This window comes from Staurois parvus, unplaced genomic scaffold (assembly GCF_062004578.1).
Source record: "Staurois parvus isolate SC_StPar_1 unplaced genomic scaffold, SC_StPar_1.0 ptg000778l, whole genome shotgun sequence".
In the NCBI taxonomy this organism is placed as follows: domain Eukaryota; kingdom Metazoa; phylum Chordata; class Amphibia; order Anura; family Ranidae; genus Staurois; species Staurois parvus.
In genome coordinates, this window is record NW_028318574.1 from 526764 (window position 1) to 542656 (window position 15893).

Sequence of the window (15893 nt, forward strand, 5' to 3'; positions counted from 1 at the left end):
ATCAGTCCACAAAATGTTGCGCCATTTCTCTTTAGGCCAGTCAATGTGCTCTTTGGCAAATTGTAACCTCTTCAGCACATGTCTTTTTTTCAACAGTGGGACTTTGTGGGGGCTTCTTGCAGATAGCTTGGCTTCACATAGGCGTCTTCTAATTGTAACAGTACTCACAGGTAACTTTAGACCTTCTTTGATCTTCCTGGAGCTGATTGTTGGCTGAGTCCTTGCCATTTTGGCTATTCTTCTATCCATTCGAATGGTAGTTTTTCGCTTTCTTCCACGTCTTTCAGGTTTTGGTTGCCATTTTAAAGTATTTGCAATCATTTTAGCTGAGCAGCCTATCATTTTCTGCACTTCTTTATATGTTTTCCCCTCTCCAATCAACTTTTTAATCACAGTACGCTTTTCTTCTGAACAATGTCTGGAACGACCCATTTTCCTCAGAATTTCAGAGAGAAATGCACTGTAACCAGCATGTACAACATTTGCTGCCTTCCTTCCTTAAATAAGGGCAATAATTGGCACCTGTTTTTCAAAGAATGAATGACCTCACTAATAGAACTCCACACTGCTATTATTTTGAACATGCCCCTTTCAATTAGTGATTCAATTACACAGAATCAGCAGCATGCATGTCATGACTGTTGGGTCTGTTGGATTTCTATTACTCTACTACACCTGCTATTATTTTGAACACAACTGTATATAACCATATAATATATTCCTAAAATGTACCATAAGGGGTTTAACCACTTCAAGTCCAGACACTTTCACCCCCTTCCTGCCCAGGCCAATTTTCAGCTTTCAGCGCTATCACACTTTGAATGACAATTGCGCGGTCATGCAACACTGTACCTATATTAATTGTTTAGCATTTTTTTGTGACAGATAAAACTTTATTTTGGTGGCATTTACTCACCACTGGGATTTTTATTTTTTTATATAAATGAAAAATTCCAAAAATTTTGAAGAAAAAAGTGTTTTTCTTATAAAATTTGCAAATAAATAATCTTTCTTCATAAATCTTAGCCAAAATGTATTCAGCTATCTTTTTAGTAAATAAAAAAAAATTAACCCAAATTAGTTTATAACCAAAAATTATAATTTTGTTTTTTACCTTTTTATATTTTTTTATATTATTTGTGTTTTTTGTTTAACATACTGTCACCCTAGTAGTACAGTGTCACCATAGTGACACTGTACTACTTGTGGGGGGTGATGAAGATTTTTTTACAGTGATTGCTTTTACACCCATAAAGGCTGTGTACGAAATCATTTCTCCTTCTCTCTGGCTGTATTCTTGCAGCCATTGAGAAATACTGTGAGAGCTGTGATTGGTCACAGCTTATCATATGGTACAAGGCTGTTGCGCATAGCCTTGTATCATATGACCTCTGTGATCATTCACAGATTTCACAAGTAGTAAGCAATGATGTCAGGAAGTGACATCTTGTTTACTGCTGTTCATGTGATCACTGATTGGCCAATCAGTGATCACATGATCGAGACCTAACACAGAGGTCCCGTACAGCGATTGGTGTTCCCAGGGAGCGTGCACAGGCAGTGAACGCAGGTGACATTTGGAAATGTCGACCCTCTTCGGCAGCGCTCCCATCCAGCCGTTTATCTACATGGGCGGGATGGGAAATGGTTAATATTGTACTAGTGGAAGGGACTTGGGGAGTGCTAAAACTAATCGATTACCCTGAGGAAGTCACGTGATTTCAATGACGCAATGCGTTGGTACGTGGTGACGCATCTTCAGGTACGTGGTGACGCACATCCTGCGGGGACACCATCTTAGGACACCCAATATTTCTAACCGATGCAGTACACCCAAGCATGAGGTTTAACTGCAAGTCTGTTGTATTATACAAGTGAGTGGGCATTTTGTTACTTAAAATAAAGGCTTTATTACTCTAACTACTACACTATGGAGGATTTTTTGTCTCTCACCATGGTTTATGTGGGAGAGTATGCTATATAGCAGATGTACATATCGTGAAAGGCCTAGAGTACCGTACTAACTATCAGAGAGGGGAACCACAGGTGGATTACTACTAATACCAGCTATTGCCTGACACGGATCCTGGAGTGATCCTGAAAGCGAAGTGGCCCAGTGGGTCGCTAAAAGGAGGTGAGGGGGCAATTTAGCCACTGAGGATATGTGTGCTGACACAATCACAAGTTTCACAAAGTTTTCACTTTGCATGGAAGGTTGTTTTTGAAACACTATTGATTGGAAGATATATGGACTATTAGAGACTTTATCTGTTACATTTATATTTTTCTACTATTTTAATATATAATTGCATTTTGTATTCTATTAGTTTGGTCACTGTATGATATTTATTTTTCACAAGTCACTTTGTGTGTTATTTCCCCAATTGCAGGGGATTCATGATAAACGTACATTAAGTAGGAGGTGTAAAGGGGTTTTTGTTTACACTTAATCATTTGTGTGTCATTGATTGCACTTTATAGAGGCCGTGGAAATGAGCTCATTATGCACTTTTTGAGCACTTTAGTTTATATGTACACCATATAGATCTTTGATCTTATCACAAATCATCGTGTGGTATATTGCAATTGCATAGTTTTTTTATTATATTATTATTGATTTAATGTTCTTTTAGCGCTGCACTAATTTATTATTTGATTACATCACTGTTAAGGTATCGGTTTAGAGTGTTGGCTGCTTCAGTATTTAGGTACCACTTCCTTTAAGTACAGGAGGAATTTTCCAGTTGATACTTGAGATATGGCGGTGATTAGGAAGTTGGTATGGGGCATGGCAGTGTGGCAGTAATCAGGGAGCTGGCATGGGGTATGACGGTAATCAGGGCGCTGGCATGGGGTATGACGGTAATCAGGGCGCTGGTATGGGGGTGATCAATGCCCTGGGGCGGGGTATGACGGTAATCAGGGCGCTGGTATGGGGTATGATGGTAATCAGGGAGCTGGCATGGGGTATGACAGTAATCAGGGTGCTGGTATGGGGTATAACGGTAATCAGGGCACTGGTATGGGGGTGATCAATGCCCTGGGGCGGGGTATGACGGTAATCAGGGCGCTGGTATGGGGGTGATCAAGGCCCTGGGGCGGGGTAATCAGGGTGCTAGTATGGCATATGGAGTGATCACGAATTGGCTAACCTGTGCATGATGAGCAAAACCCCACCCCCCAAAAAAACACCTACAGAAATGTGAATAGGGCTTGACAGCTGAGTGTCTCCGTCCATTCCCTCCTATGTACATATATAAAGGGTGGCCATACACTATACAATCTGATTGTACAATCTCTGTACAATTTCCTTTAGATCTACCAAAACTATAGACTAGAAGGACACACCTATCTATCCATTCAGTCTGTATTCAATCAGTCAGGCCCTTGCACTGCATCAGGGGTGTCCAACCTGCGGCCCCAGAGAGTTTAGCATGCGGTCTGGGCCTGTCTGGAGGGATGCCATGTAAACACAGTGGCTGCGGCAGCCTACATCGACAAGCCAGGCAAATGCATGGAGGGATGCTGTGGAAACATAGTTGATGGGTGCAGGGTGTGTGCTAATGAGGTCAGCTGGTGAACTGCTTCCTGTGTATTACTGGTTTTCACATCCTAGTACGATAAAATTCTGGCGCAAAAAGTTTGAGTGGGCATGTATACATAGGCAATAGCACAAATAATCCCTGTAAAGTATATAAATATATACTGTATATCTGTGTATAGGTATATAAGTCCTTAGTGTGCTTGAGGGTCATATAGCGACTGACATCCTGCAGAGTAAGCCAGGTCTGTGCAGTGGAATAGAAAGAGAGGAAGGAGGTGCCACTCAGTGCAGTATTAGGTAGACTTTAATACCACACAATAAAAATACACCCAGTTCACCTACTCTTGTGAGTGTATTTTTATTGTGTGATATTAACCACTTGCCCTCCAGAGGATTTACCCCCTTTCTGACCAGGCCATATTTGCGATACGGCGCTGCGTTACTTTAACTTTACCCCCCAAATGAAATTTCTGTCCTTTTTTCCCAGAAATGGACCTTTCTTTCGGTGGTATTTGATCGCCTGTGCGTTTTGTATTTTTTGCGCTATAAACAAAAAAAGACCGACAATTTTGAAAAAAAACATAATTTTTGACTTTTTACTATAAAATATTTCCAGTAAAAAAATGTAATCATATATTTAGGCCAAAATGTATTCTGCTACATGTCTTTGCTAAAAAAAAAATCCCAATATGTGTAAATTAATTGGTTTACGTGAACGTTAAAGCGTCTACAAATAGCGGTATATATACTGGAATTTTTTTTTATACCAATAATGGCAGCAATCGGCGATTTATAGCGGGACTGGGGGGGGGGGGACTGACTGTCATTGACATTCCCAGTGACACTAATACAGTGATCAGTGCTAATAAAAACCACTGACACTGTACTAATGACACTGGGCAGGAAGGGGTGAACATCTGGGGTGATCAAAGGGTTAACTGTGTGCTGTGTGTGTTTTACTGTGTAAGCATGCTACTTTGCATTACAAAGCAGTGTGCTGGTGCTGACATGGGAGAGATCTGTATTGTTCACATACAGACCCCTACCCCGTCAGTGATGCTCAAGTACCTCAAGTAAATGTCCTGATCACCGCCATACCCCATGCCAGCATCCTGATCACCGCCATACCAGCATCCTGATCACCGCCATACCCCATACCAGCATCTGATCACCACCATACCCCATGCCTGCATCTGATCACCGCCATACCCCATGTCAGCTCCCTGATCACTGCCATACCAGCGGCCTGATCACTGCCATGTCCCATGCCAGCGTCCTAATCACCGCCTTACCAGCGTCCTGATGACCGCCATACCTCAAGTAAACACATTGATCACCGCCATACCCCATGCCAGCATCCTGATCACCGCCATACCAACGTCCTGATCACCGCCATACCCCATACCAGCGCACTGATTACCATCATAACCCATACCAGCGGCCTGATCACCACCATGCCGCATACCAGCGTCCTAATCACCGCCATACCAGCGTCCTGATCACCGCCATACCTCAAGTAAATGTCCTGATCACCGCCATACCTCAAGTAAATGTCCTGATCACGTCATACCCCATGCCAACGTCCTGATCACCGCCATACCACATGCCAGCATCTGATCACCGCCATACCCCATGCCAGCATCCTGCTCACTGCCATACCCCATGCCAGCATCCTGATCACCACCATACCCCATGCCAGCGTCCTGATCACCGCCATACCCCATGCCAACATCCTGATCACTGCCATACCCCATGCCAGCGTCCTGATCACTGCCATACCACATGCCAGCATCTGATCACCGCCATACCCCATGCCAGCGTCCTGATCACCTCCATACCCCATACCAGCATCCTGATCACTGCCATACCCCATGCCAACATCCTGATCACTGCCATACCCCATGCCAACGTCCTGATCACTGCCATACCCCATGCCAGCGTCCTGATCACTGCCATACCAGCGTCCTGATCACCGCCATACATCATGATAACATCCTGATCGTCATACCTCATGCTAACGTCCTGATCACCACCATACCTCATACCAATGTCCTGATCATTGCCATATATCATATCAGTGTCCGGCATGTTAGTGTCTCAACTGATACATTTTCAAATCCATATCCCATAGTTTGCAGATTCTATAACTTTCACACAGATTAAATAATATACACTGTTTTGGGTTATTTTTACCCCCATAATTTAGCAACGTATATTTTGGCCTACATTTATGAAGAAAAATTATTTGCTAAATTTTGTAACAAAAACTAAGCAAAAAGTCTTATATATCTAAAAAACAGTGGTGATGAAATACCACCAAAAGGAAGCTTTACCTGTCTCAAAAAATGATAAACATTTCACATGGGTACAGTGTTGCATGACTGAGTAATTGTTACTCACAGTGTGATAGTGCTGAAAAAAATTGGCCTGGACTGGGAGGGGGTGAAAGTGTCCGCCTTGAAGTGGTTAATGGTAACACAAGCGCATTGTGCATTTGCAGCACATTTTGGAAATGCACAGCAAACCGCTAATTTTTTTGTTCAGAAACACACAGATGTGAATGGATCCTCATTGTTCTTGTGTAAACAAACTAATTTCACTTTCATGCTTCATTCACATCTAACGTAGTGAGACTGTATGTTTTTTGGCTCTCCTGCAGCATGCAATGATTTCAATGGGCTGCCCTACATCCAGCAAAGTAGTTAGTGTGGCGTTTTGCTGTATTTGACACAAAATGTGTTTGCTTCTGCGTTTGGGGTACTATGAACAATTAATGAAAGCAAGACAAATTTATTTTAGGTGAACAAAGGTGGCCATACACTATACAATCTGATTGTGCAGTCTCTATACAATGTCCTTTAGATTTATTAAAACTATGGAATATGAGGACCCATCTATCTATCCATTCACTTTGTATCCAATCAGGCAGGCTCTTGCACTGCATCAGGGGTGTCCAACCCATGGCTCCAGAGAGTTTAGCATGCGGCCCAGGCCTGTCCGTAGGGACCCTGAGGATGATGTGCAAACATAGCAGCTGTGGCAGCCTACATTGACAAGCCAGGCACATACACGCCTGGAGGGATGACGTGCAAACATAGTTGATGGGTGCAGGGTGTGTGCTAATGAGGTCTTACTGGTTTCTATGTCCTAAGGGCCAGTTCACACCATAGAAGCTCAGTCCAGATGTGTTTCTGCATGTGTGTTTTGATGTATTCTGATGCATTTTCCCCCCTCTTTTTTTTTCTTCCCCTTAAATAAGGACATGTGCTTTCCAGGGCATTTTTGGTATGTTTAGGTGTGTTCCAGTGTATTTTTTGATGCTTTTTATCACGTTCCAGTACAGTTCAGTGCAGAAAATGCAGCACTTTTTTTTTTTTCTGGAACTGTTATGAACTGGAACTGACCGCACTGATGTGAACTATGCCATTGGAAATCATATAACCTACTGTCCATGCATTTTTGTTGCAGAGAAAAAACTGCACTGCACTGCATGTGCTGTGGACCAACCCTCAATCTACATACCAGGAAGTCCTGAACTTTTCTATGGAACACACAAGGGGCTAAGGTAAGGCCTTGTTCTAAAAATCAAAGAGAGCTTTTATTTGTCTGCAACACAGGTATATTGATGGTATATTGGTACATAGGGGAGCTGGAATTTAGAGGTTAACTTGGCCTTTAGCCGCTTTCCAACCGCCCTATAGCAGAAATACTGCTACGGGGCGGCACAGGTGCAAAAAAATCACGTGTATATATACATGTGGTTTTGCATTTACAGGTAGGGGGCGCACGCATCCTACCGGCTCCACCATTTGTGCCTATCAATCACCGGGTCCCAGCCGGTAATTTCTCGCCTGCACCAGGTGATTTCTGAAGATATCCATTGGGGAGAACTGTTTTGTTTACTTACAGTTCTCCTCCCTGTCAGCTCGGGCACACTGCTTTGGATGGCTGTGCACAGCACAGCCATCCAGAGCATTGTGATTACAGTGAAGCACACAGACACCGCCCCCTAGTAAAACACTCCCTGCACACAGTTAACCCTTTGATCGCCCCTCATGTTAACCCCTTCCTGCCCAGTGCCATTAGTACAGTGTCAGTGCTTTTTTAGCACTGATCACTGTATTGGTGTCATTGGGGATGTCAGTGACACCAAGTCAGTTCACATCAGTGTCAGAATGTCCGCCGCAGTCCCGCTATAAGTTGCTGATCGCCGCCATTACTAGTAAAAATAAAAAATCACAATATCGATACCGCCATTGTAAACGCTATAACTTTCACATAAACCAATTAATTTACATGTATTTGGCATAAGTTTATGACGAAATTAGATTTTTTAAAAACATTTACTGTACATGTTTAATAGCAAAAAGTCAAAAATATAGTTTTTTTTCCTCAAAATTGTCGGCCTTTTCTTTTTTTAATGGTGCAAAAAATAAAACATGCACAGGCAATCAAATACCACTGAAAGAAAGCTCAATTTGTGGGAAAATAATGAATGTACATTTCATATGGGTGCAGCGTTGCATGACCGCACAATTGTCAGTTAAAGCACCACAACGCAAAAAATGGCCTGGTCAGGAAGGGGGGTAAACCCTCTCGAGGGCACGTGGTTAATGCTAGAATTGGCTATTGGAGGCAGCATGCGGTCTGTTTCATATATAATTTTCGCCTTGACAAACATTTTGTGACTCTGGAGCTGTGGGGATGAGTATTGGTGTAATGACCTGCAGGTGGAACCAGAGTTCACAGTGGTAGCCATAGACATCCAGCATGCCCAGAAATGTCAGATGCTGAACATTCCAGCTGAAGGTGTATCTCTGCGAGAGAGCGAAGTCTTGATTTACTGGCAGATGGAAGGTAAAGCTCTTTATTTTGTAAAGTTTATTTTGTTTAGTGACAGAGTCACTTGGTGCTGTCCCTTTTTACCTTGCTCCCCTATGATTGACAGGTGGTATTATGGCATATACAGTCCCAACTAGAAAAGCCATTTTGGCTGATATTTTACATTCTGGCCTCTTGCACGTGAGCGCCTGAGCCCAAAGAAAATACATTTCAGTGTATTTTTCCTGCCCAGGTGCTGTGAACAGCCACTCATAGACACAAATGGCTGTGCGTGGCTATACGCAAGGAAACATGAGTATAACGTATGAATGTATGCAAAAATGAGAACATTTTTTATATGTTGAATATGCCCCTAAGCTATGCTTGTGAAAGCGCTGGTATAGATCTGAGTACACGTGCGCTGGTGTGCAAGAGACCTAAAGTAAACCCTAACTGAATAACATTTAGTCTGCTAACACACCACATACCAAAGTATTTATTATGTTTGATTTTGCATAAAGTATCTTTCTGGGTTTTCATCTTTTTTCATACCTTGTTCCAGGGGTGTGGACATTTTGAAAAAACGGATTGTCCGGGGAGTAAGTTTGGGTCCCAATCTACTTGTCCAGATAAAAAAATAAATAAATACATTTTAACCATAGCCATATTTAAATCTGAGGTGTTATTAGGAATGTCTGGGACTTTTAAAACAAAAGGGGCGACTTGAACGTTTAATTTTTTTAACATTGTGCCGTTTTATCTCCTCCTCCCCTCCCTGCCTGTCTCCAGCACCGCACCCGGGGACTAACAGGGGGAGAGAGACCTTGCGGTGTGATGAGCACCGATTGGATGCTTGTCAGGAAAGGGGAGTGTCAGGGTTATCCTTTATCCCTTTCGCTGCCAGAGCCATTTTTGCATTTTTTGCACATGTTTAAAAAATCATTTTGGGCTTAAAGATTACACAAAACTCCCAAACATGATATATTTTCTGAAGGAAAAAGACCCTAGAGAATAAAATAGTGGTAGTTCCAATCTGTTATGTCACACGATATTACCGCAAAGGTCTAGGAACTGCAAGATTTCAGTAAAAACACCCTTAAATTAATTTTAGGGTGCAAAAAAGCAATAAAATACCCTATTTTTTGGTACAATATAAAAGATGAGGATGCACTGAGTAAATGGATATCCAACATGTCAAACCCTAAATTTGCGTGCACACGTGAAATGGTGACAAATTTAAGTACTTTATATTTTCTATAGGCGATGGTCTTAAAGCCCCTTATAGGTCATTAGTATAGTGTTATGGAAGAAAGAGGTCTTAGCAGGTGCTAGAATTATTGCTTATTCTGGCGTGCGTGGCAATATGTAACATGTGTATCACAATAAACATTATCATTTTTAGGCGCCCCCCCGGCACGGTCATTTACGTTTGTACGTGCCTATATGTGGGGGTTGGGGGCCTCACTTTTTTTTTTTGAGGGGATATTATGTGCAACTTTGATTTTTTTACTATTAAAAAAAAAAATTTTTTTTTACTTAATTTTTTTTTTCATCACATAGGGGACAAAGAAAGTCCCCTACGTGATGATTTGTTGGTGACAGGTTCTCTTTAATGAGACATCCAGGGTCTAAAAAAGCCTGGATGTCTCCCCTGTGCTCCCCTGAATGTAATGCAGTGTACATCACACTGCATTACATTCTTTCCCGGCCTAGATGGCCGGGAAATCTGTTAACGGGGACCCGGAAGTCATAACGTCACTTTCGGGTCAGGACAAGAAGGGGAGGAGAGCGGACGTATTCGCTCTCCTCCCTCCCCTCTAGCCGCCACTGCACACTGAGCCAGACCCGGGCCTGCAGATGGGCAAGCAGAGCCCGAGAGACTTAGGAAGCGGGGAGATTGGGGGGTTGTAGTGCTGTCGTCCGAATACTTTCACCTGACAGATTATTATACAGGATTTATATAGTGCCAACAGTTTGCTCAGCGCTTTACAATATAACAGGAGACAATACAGCAACAATACAGTTCAATACAAGAGGGTTAGGAGGGCCCTGTTCCTTGGAGCTTACAATCTAGGAGGGAGGGGCTAGTGGTACAAAAGTTAGTAACTGTGGGGGATGAACTGGTAGGAGGAGTAGAAGATTCCATTATTAGCTGAAGGCAGTATAGGCTTCCCTGAAGAGATAGGTTTTCAGAGATCGCCTAAAAGTGAGCAGAGTAGGCGATAGTCTGATAAATTGTGGTAGAGAGTTCCAGAGGATGGGGGAAGCTCTGGAGAAGTCCTGGAGATGAGCATGGGAGGAGGAGACAAGGGAGATGAACCCTGCTGCTTGCCCGGCTAAAGGTTGAAAAAAGCTGCCTGCTCGACGCCCGAAACTACATGTTCCGGGCATCAGGCGATACAAATTCAACATCCCTGCTTGTTGCTTTTCCCTGCTGCTGATCTCCTGCAGCCACTGTTGGTTTGTTCAGCAGAGTCTGAAGTGCCCACCAGCTTATAGCTGGTGGAGGAGGAATGCCAAGTCCATATGGTGTACTGATCTGGCCAACTGGAAGCAGTTTTGAAGGCCTGTACTCGATTGTCTGTCTGAGATTTACCTGCTTGGTGAGCCTGCCTCTAAATGGGACTTTGAATACTGTATGTGCCAGGGGTGGACTGACCATTTGGAAACTCGGGCACTGCCCGAGGGCCCGGGGTCAGTAGGGGGCCCCATGAGATGCCCCTGGTACCTTTTTCTGAGGCTTTTTTGAGTTTGGGCAAGGACACAGGGGCCCCATGATCCCCTCTTGCCCGGGGGCCCCATGAGTTGTCAGTCCACCCCTGGTATGTGCTGTAGCTGAGTACCCTGGAACTTGTACATATTGGACGGTATATTGTAATGAAGGGAAGCTTTACCTGGCTTGCTGGAGCTGAATCTAAAGACAAAGTCTGTTTTTTTCTGTTTGCTGACAAATAAAGTGGACTTTACGTTTACTGAACTGTCCACTAGAGCCTGTTTACCCCTCTGGTCCTGGACAATTTATATAAAACTTTGGTGCAAAAGGAACACAACTGTTTGATATAAGGCCACTTTCACACGTGTCTGCCTGCCCGTTTTTCAGGCGGACCTGATTAGAACCTCTATTCTCCTCTATGGAGCCGCGGGTGTAAGCGGATATGTCTATTTACACTCTCCAACATCCAATTCGATCCCCCAAAAGAGATGGATGGGGATCCATTCCCCTTCTGTCCATCTGATCGGATGGGATGGCAGTCGGATGGAAATGGACAGGCGGTCTGTTTCCATCCAACCACCCATAGAGGACAGCGGGCTGTGTCTGTTCGGCAGCAGTGGAGTGGACATGGATCCGTCATCCGCTTGCTCAGTGGGGATCAGCGGAGAGATCCCCCGCTAAACAAGTGGATCCGCTGACAGGTCCACCTCTTGTGAAAGGGGCCTTACTGCTTATAAAGTGTGAGTTGGATTTCAGCTTGAGTTTGTTAGTCAAGTCCATCTACATCTGCTAGTCTAAGGGCCCATTCACACAAAGTGTGTGTTTTTGCATATGCAGTGACGTGTGTTTTTATGTGCATTTGCCGTGCATTTTTCCTAGGCTTACATTTCCTTTGAGGTCACCATCTTCTTTGGGCTTTTATGTACACTTCACTGCATTTCAGTGCATTTACATGCATTTACTTACCTTTCTGTGTATTTGCAGTGCAGAAAAATGCAGCTGCTTGTTTTTTTGTTTTTTTTTCACTGCACTGCAATTGTGTGAACTATACCCACAGGATAACCTGGATTTTGGACTGTCTATGAAGTTGGAGTGCAGTCAAAAATGCATCCAGCTGCATCTGGTGTGAATGGGCCCTAAGGCCTCATGCACACTCATTCTAAAAAATGCCTATTTTTTTTTTCTACATCTAAATGGCCCTCCATGTTGACCTTTGTGTCCAAACACAGGCATTTACAGGAGTTTAGAGGCAGAAAAAAGAAAACAACGTGCAAGTTTTGAAAAGCAGCACAGTAGCTAAATGGTTAGCACTTCAGCCTGGCAGTACTAGGGTTGCTGGTTTGAATCCCCACCATAGCACCACCTGCCTGGAGTTTGCATGTTCTCCCTGTGCCTACGTGGGTTTCCTCCCACACTCCAAAGACACACTGGTAGGTGAATTGGCTCCTGTCTAAATTGGCCCTAGTATGTGTATGTATGAATGTGAGTTAGGGACCTTAGATTGTACGCCCCTTGAGGGTTAGGGACTGATGTGAATGTACAATATATATGTAAAGTGCTGCGTAAAATTGACAGCGCTATATAAGTACCTGAAATAAATAAATAAAAGGAGCATTTGGGCTGTGCAGACGCACATTAATGAATTCTAATGGATATAATCAATTATTATTCTGGTCAATAGAATGCATTAACACCAAATGGTTGAAAGCGCGCAAAAACTCAATTTCTACCACGTTTTTTTTTTTTTTCTGCAGCTTTTCTCCTATAAAGAGAAAATACGTCTAAAAGAATACTGTGTGCATGTGGCCTACCCTCTCCCCTGGCTGACAATGCTGCTGTTCAAAGCTGTCTGCTTTACTACTTCATCCAGAATTCAGACGCCCTAAGGCTGAATTCACACTGACTTGCAGTAAAATGCAGGGAAAATGAATGTACATTTCAAGTTTATGCGAATTTTAACGCACTGATCTGCATTTTGGCACACTTGTAAAATGCAGGTCAACGCATACACATTAAAATAAAATTGTGTCCTGTTCACACTCCAACTCTGCGTCGTTGTGTTATGCAGCATGTATGCAATATAAATCAATCCATGATGAAATGATGGAAATGTACATCCATGTTCCCTGCATTTTACTGCAAGACAGTGTGAATTCAGCTTCAGACAGGAAGTGTGTTTCTGGTTGAATCCACATGAAATAAAGGAAGGGGGAGCCAAAAAAAAAATGAACCGAATGCTGCCACCACATCTAATGCCTGGTACATTTTTGGTTTGGGGTTTAATACCGCTTTAAGAGTTTGAAAACAAATACAGTATTGCATAACCGACTGGCCCATCCTACAGCCTGTGTTCTGTTCAATCCGGTAATAGAAAGTGAAAGTGTCTGGAGGAGTTTGCTTTTCCGTTCTAGCTCTGTCCTCTATGGCTGACGTGCCAGAGGAGCTCTGCACTTTTTGTAAGAAGGGTGAGGAATATGGGAGCCTACGGAATACATCTGATGAAAACATCCTAGCCCATTACAGTTGTCTGGTTAGTAAATCCTTCCCGTGTCTGTGTATACTGTATGGTATTGTTTCTTCTGCCGACAGTTCATTATTATTGTTGTTATTATTATACAGGATTTATATACAAAATGAAATATATTACAAAAAGAAGGTAGACATTACAGTTACAGTACAAGAGGAAACAGAGGGCCCTGCTCCTTAGAGCTTACAATCGAAAACAATAGGTTCAGCCGTCCTGGGACAGTACTAGATTATGAAGGTCTGTCCCTGGAAGGAATTGTTCCTGATTTTAACTACTTCCAGCTGCACTGATATCTCTTCTTTGTGTGTTACATTGACTTTTAAGCACTAATTGTACTTGGGAATACTGCTATACACTATAACTGGCTTGCTGTGTCTGGCTACAAACGCTGGCCGTAGATGGTTCGTTTTTTTTTTTTTTCCTTTCAACCAGCAGACTGAACGAATGAGGTGGATGGAGGAATCCCTCTGCCGGGACATTGTATTGTGACAGCAGGACTTGCCACTGTCAGAGTACACTGATCAATGGCTGCCAGGGGCGGACTGACAACTCATGGGGCCCCCGGGCTATAGGGGATCATGGGGCCCCTGTGTCCTTGCCCAAACTCAAAAAAGCCTATGAAAAAGGTACCAGGGGCATCTCATGGGGCCCCCTACTGACCCCGGGCCCTCGGGCAGTGCCCGAGTTTCCAAATGGTCAGTCCACCCCTGGTGGCTGCAGCCAGTTGGATGAAATCAGCCAATTGGATTGAGAAATGTTCTCCAGCATGTCCTTTTTGACTGCTGTCAATTGAACGATCAACTTCTCCCGAGCAGGGATGGCTTTACACTGCTTTTGATCAGTGTATAGCCAGCTTAACTGATTTCTCCATCCACACTATACAGCATGCATGGATGAATCTCCTACTGTTTTTATTTTGACAGTTCGATCTGTCCGTCTGCTGTACAACGATTGCAAGAAGCTGATATTAAGTCAGATTTCGGTATTTACACTAAAAAAGTAAGAATGCGTAAGCCTAAGATCACATTTGGGGGCAGGTCGGGAAGGCTTGCGAAATTGCACACATTCCGAACCTGCAGGCTGCTTTTTAGTAGACATAAGGAGGTTCCATTGATTCTTAATGGCATTCTTACACTGAAGTGCTTAAAAGCTCTCCCTGCCCCGAATATGTAAAATTCTCTCTCTACATGCAAACATGTACGAACGTGAATACATGTGTTGGGAGCATCTATGCCCAAACATGTTGATTGCGATACACGTCACATATTGCTGCGCACACCAGAGTGAGAGCAGTAATCTTTGGCCTATTATTCACGGTTAACTCTAAATGAAAACCTGCGAGGCTTTTAAAGTGATGTCTGTGGAAAATATAGGGTATCGTTTAATGTTTGCGTGCAATTTTAATCTCCCTGGCGGTATTCCTGAGTGTAGCTCGGGGTTAACTTTCAGTACCAAAAGCTGTAACCCCGAGCTACACTCAGTATTACCCTGCAACATTGCTCTGGGATTCCCTGTTTCACTTACCTTGTCCTTCGCTCCCGCGATGTCCCCCTTGCAGCGTCCCAGGCCATCTCCTACGGCCGATGCTGGTATCCGTCTTCCGGGTCCTGGTCCCTGCGAGTGTCGGGACGTATGGGGGACGTAACCAGTGGGAAATTTAAAAATGTTAAAAAGTGACATTCACTACTGTAAATACACTAAAATCACATAGTATTCCATTACTGTATCAAACCATTTCACATACATTTTGTCCCTAATGATTTGTCCTGTGCCCTGCCTGCATTTTTATTAGTATAATTTATGATTTCGTTCTTCAATTTTATCATACCCGGGATGTTTACTAGACTCTTGTTCGGACAGATTTCAGTTAGTTATTCCTAAAAATTACAGGCCTACAATAAAAAAACAACATATTTCCATGCAAAAAATGTACCGCTTTGAGCACAGAAATATTGACAGAATCATACCGCTAGGGAGGTTAAAGCTTGACATGTTGTGTATTTTTTTACGTGGTGTGCCTCATCTTTCATATTTCACCTTGAAATGAGTAATATATTGTGTTTGCATGCCCTAAAACTGACTTTATAATTGACTTTGCATTTCTTAAACTGTTGTGGTAATATAGTATGACATAAAAAATCAGAACTTCCACAACTTTACACTCTGCGGTGTCTGGTTTCAGAATATGTATAATATTTGAGGATTTTAGCTAATCTTCACAGCTAAAATGATTTTTTTAAACAAGTGCAAAAAAAACCTAAAAATTGCTCTGGCAGCAAAAGGGTTAA

The 15893-nt window shown here is 43.0% G+C and overlaps 1 protein-coding gene across 6 annotated transcripts in view; it reads left to right on the forward strand.

Moving 5' to 3' along the window:
- The first annotated feature begins 13417 nt into the window (after positions 1-13417).
- Positions 13418-15893, forward strand: part of LOC149444764 (uncharacterized) — a 183082-nt gene continuing 180606 nt past the window's right edge. For all 6 annotated transcript variants that reach the window (XM_089654563.1, XM_089654567.1, XM_089654565.1 and 3 more), the window contains exon 1: positions 13418-13608. In XM_089654563.1, the coding sequence (XP_089510689.1) occupies positions 13501-13608 (108 nt within the window). In that variant the 5' untranslated portion in view covers positions 13418-13500. The remainder of the gene's footprint in view (positions 13609-15893) is intronic.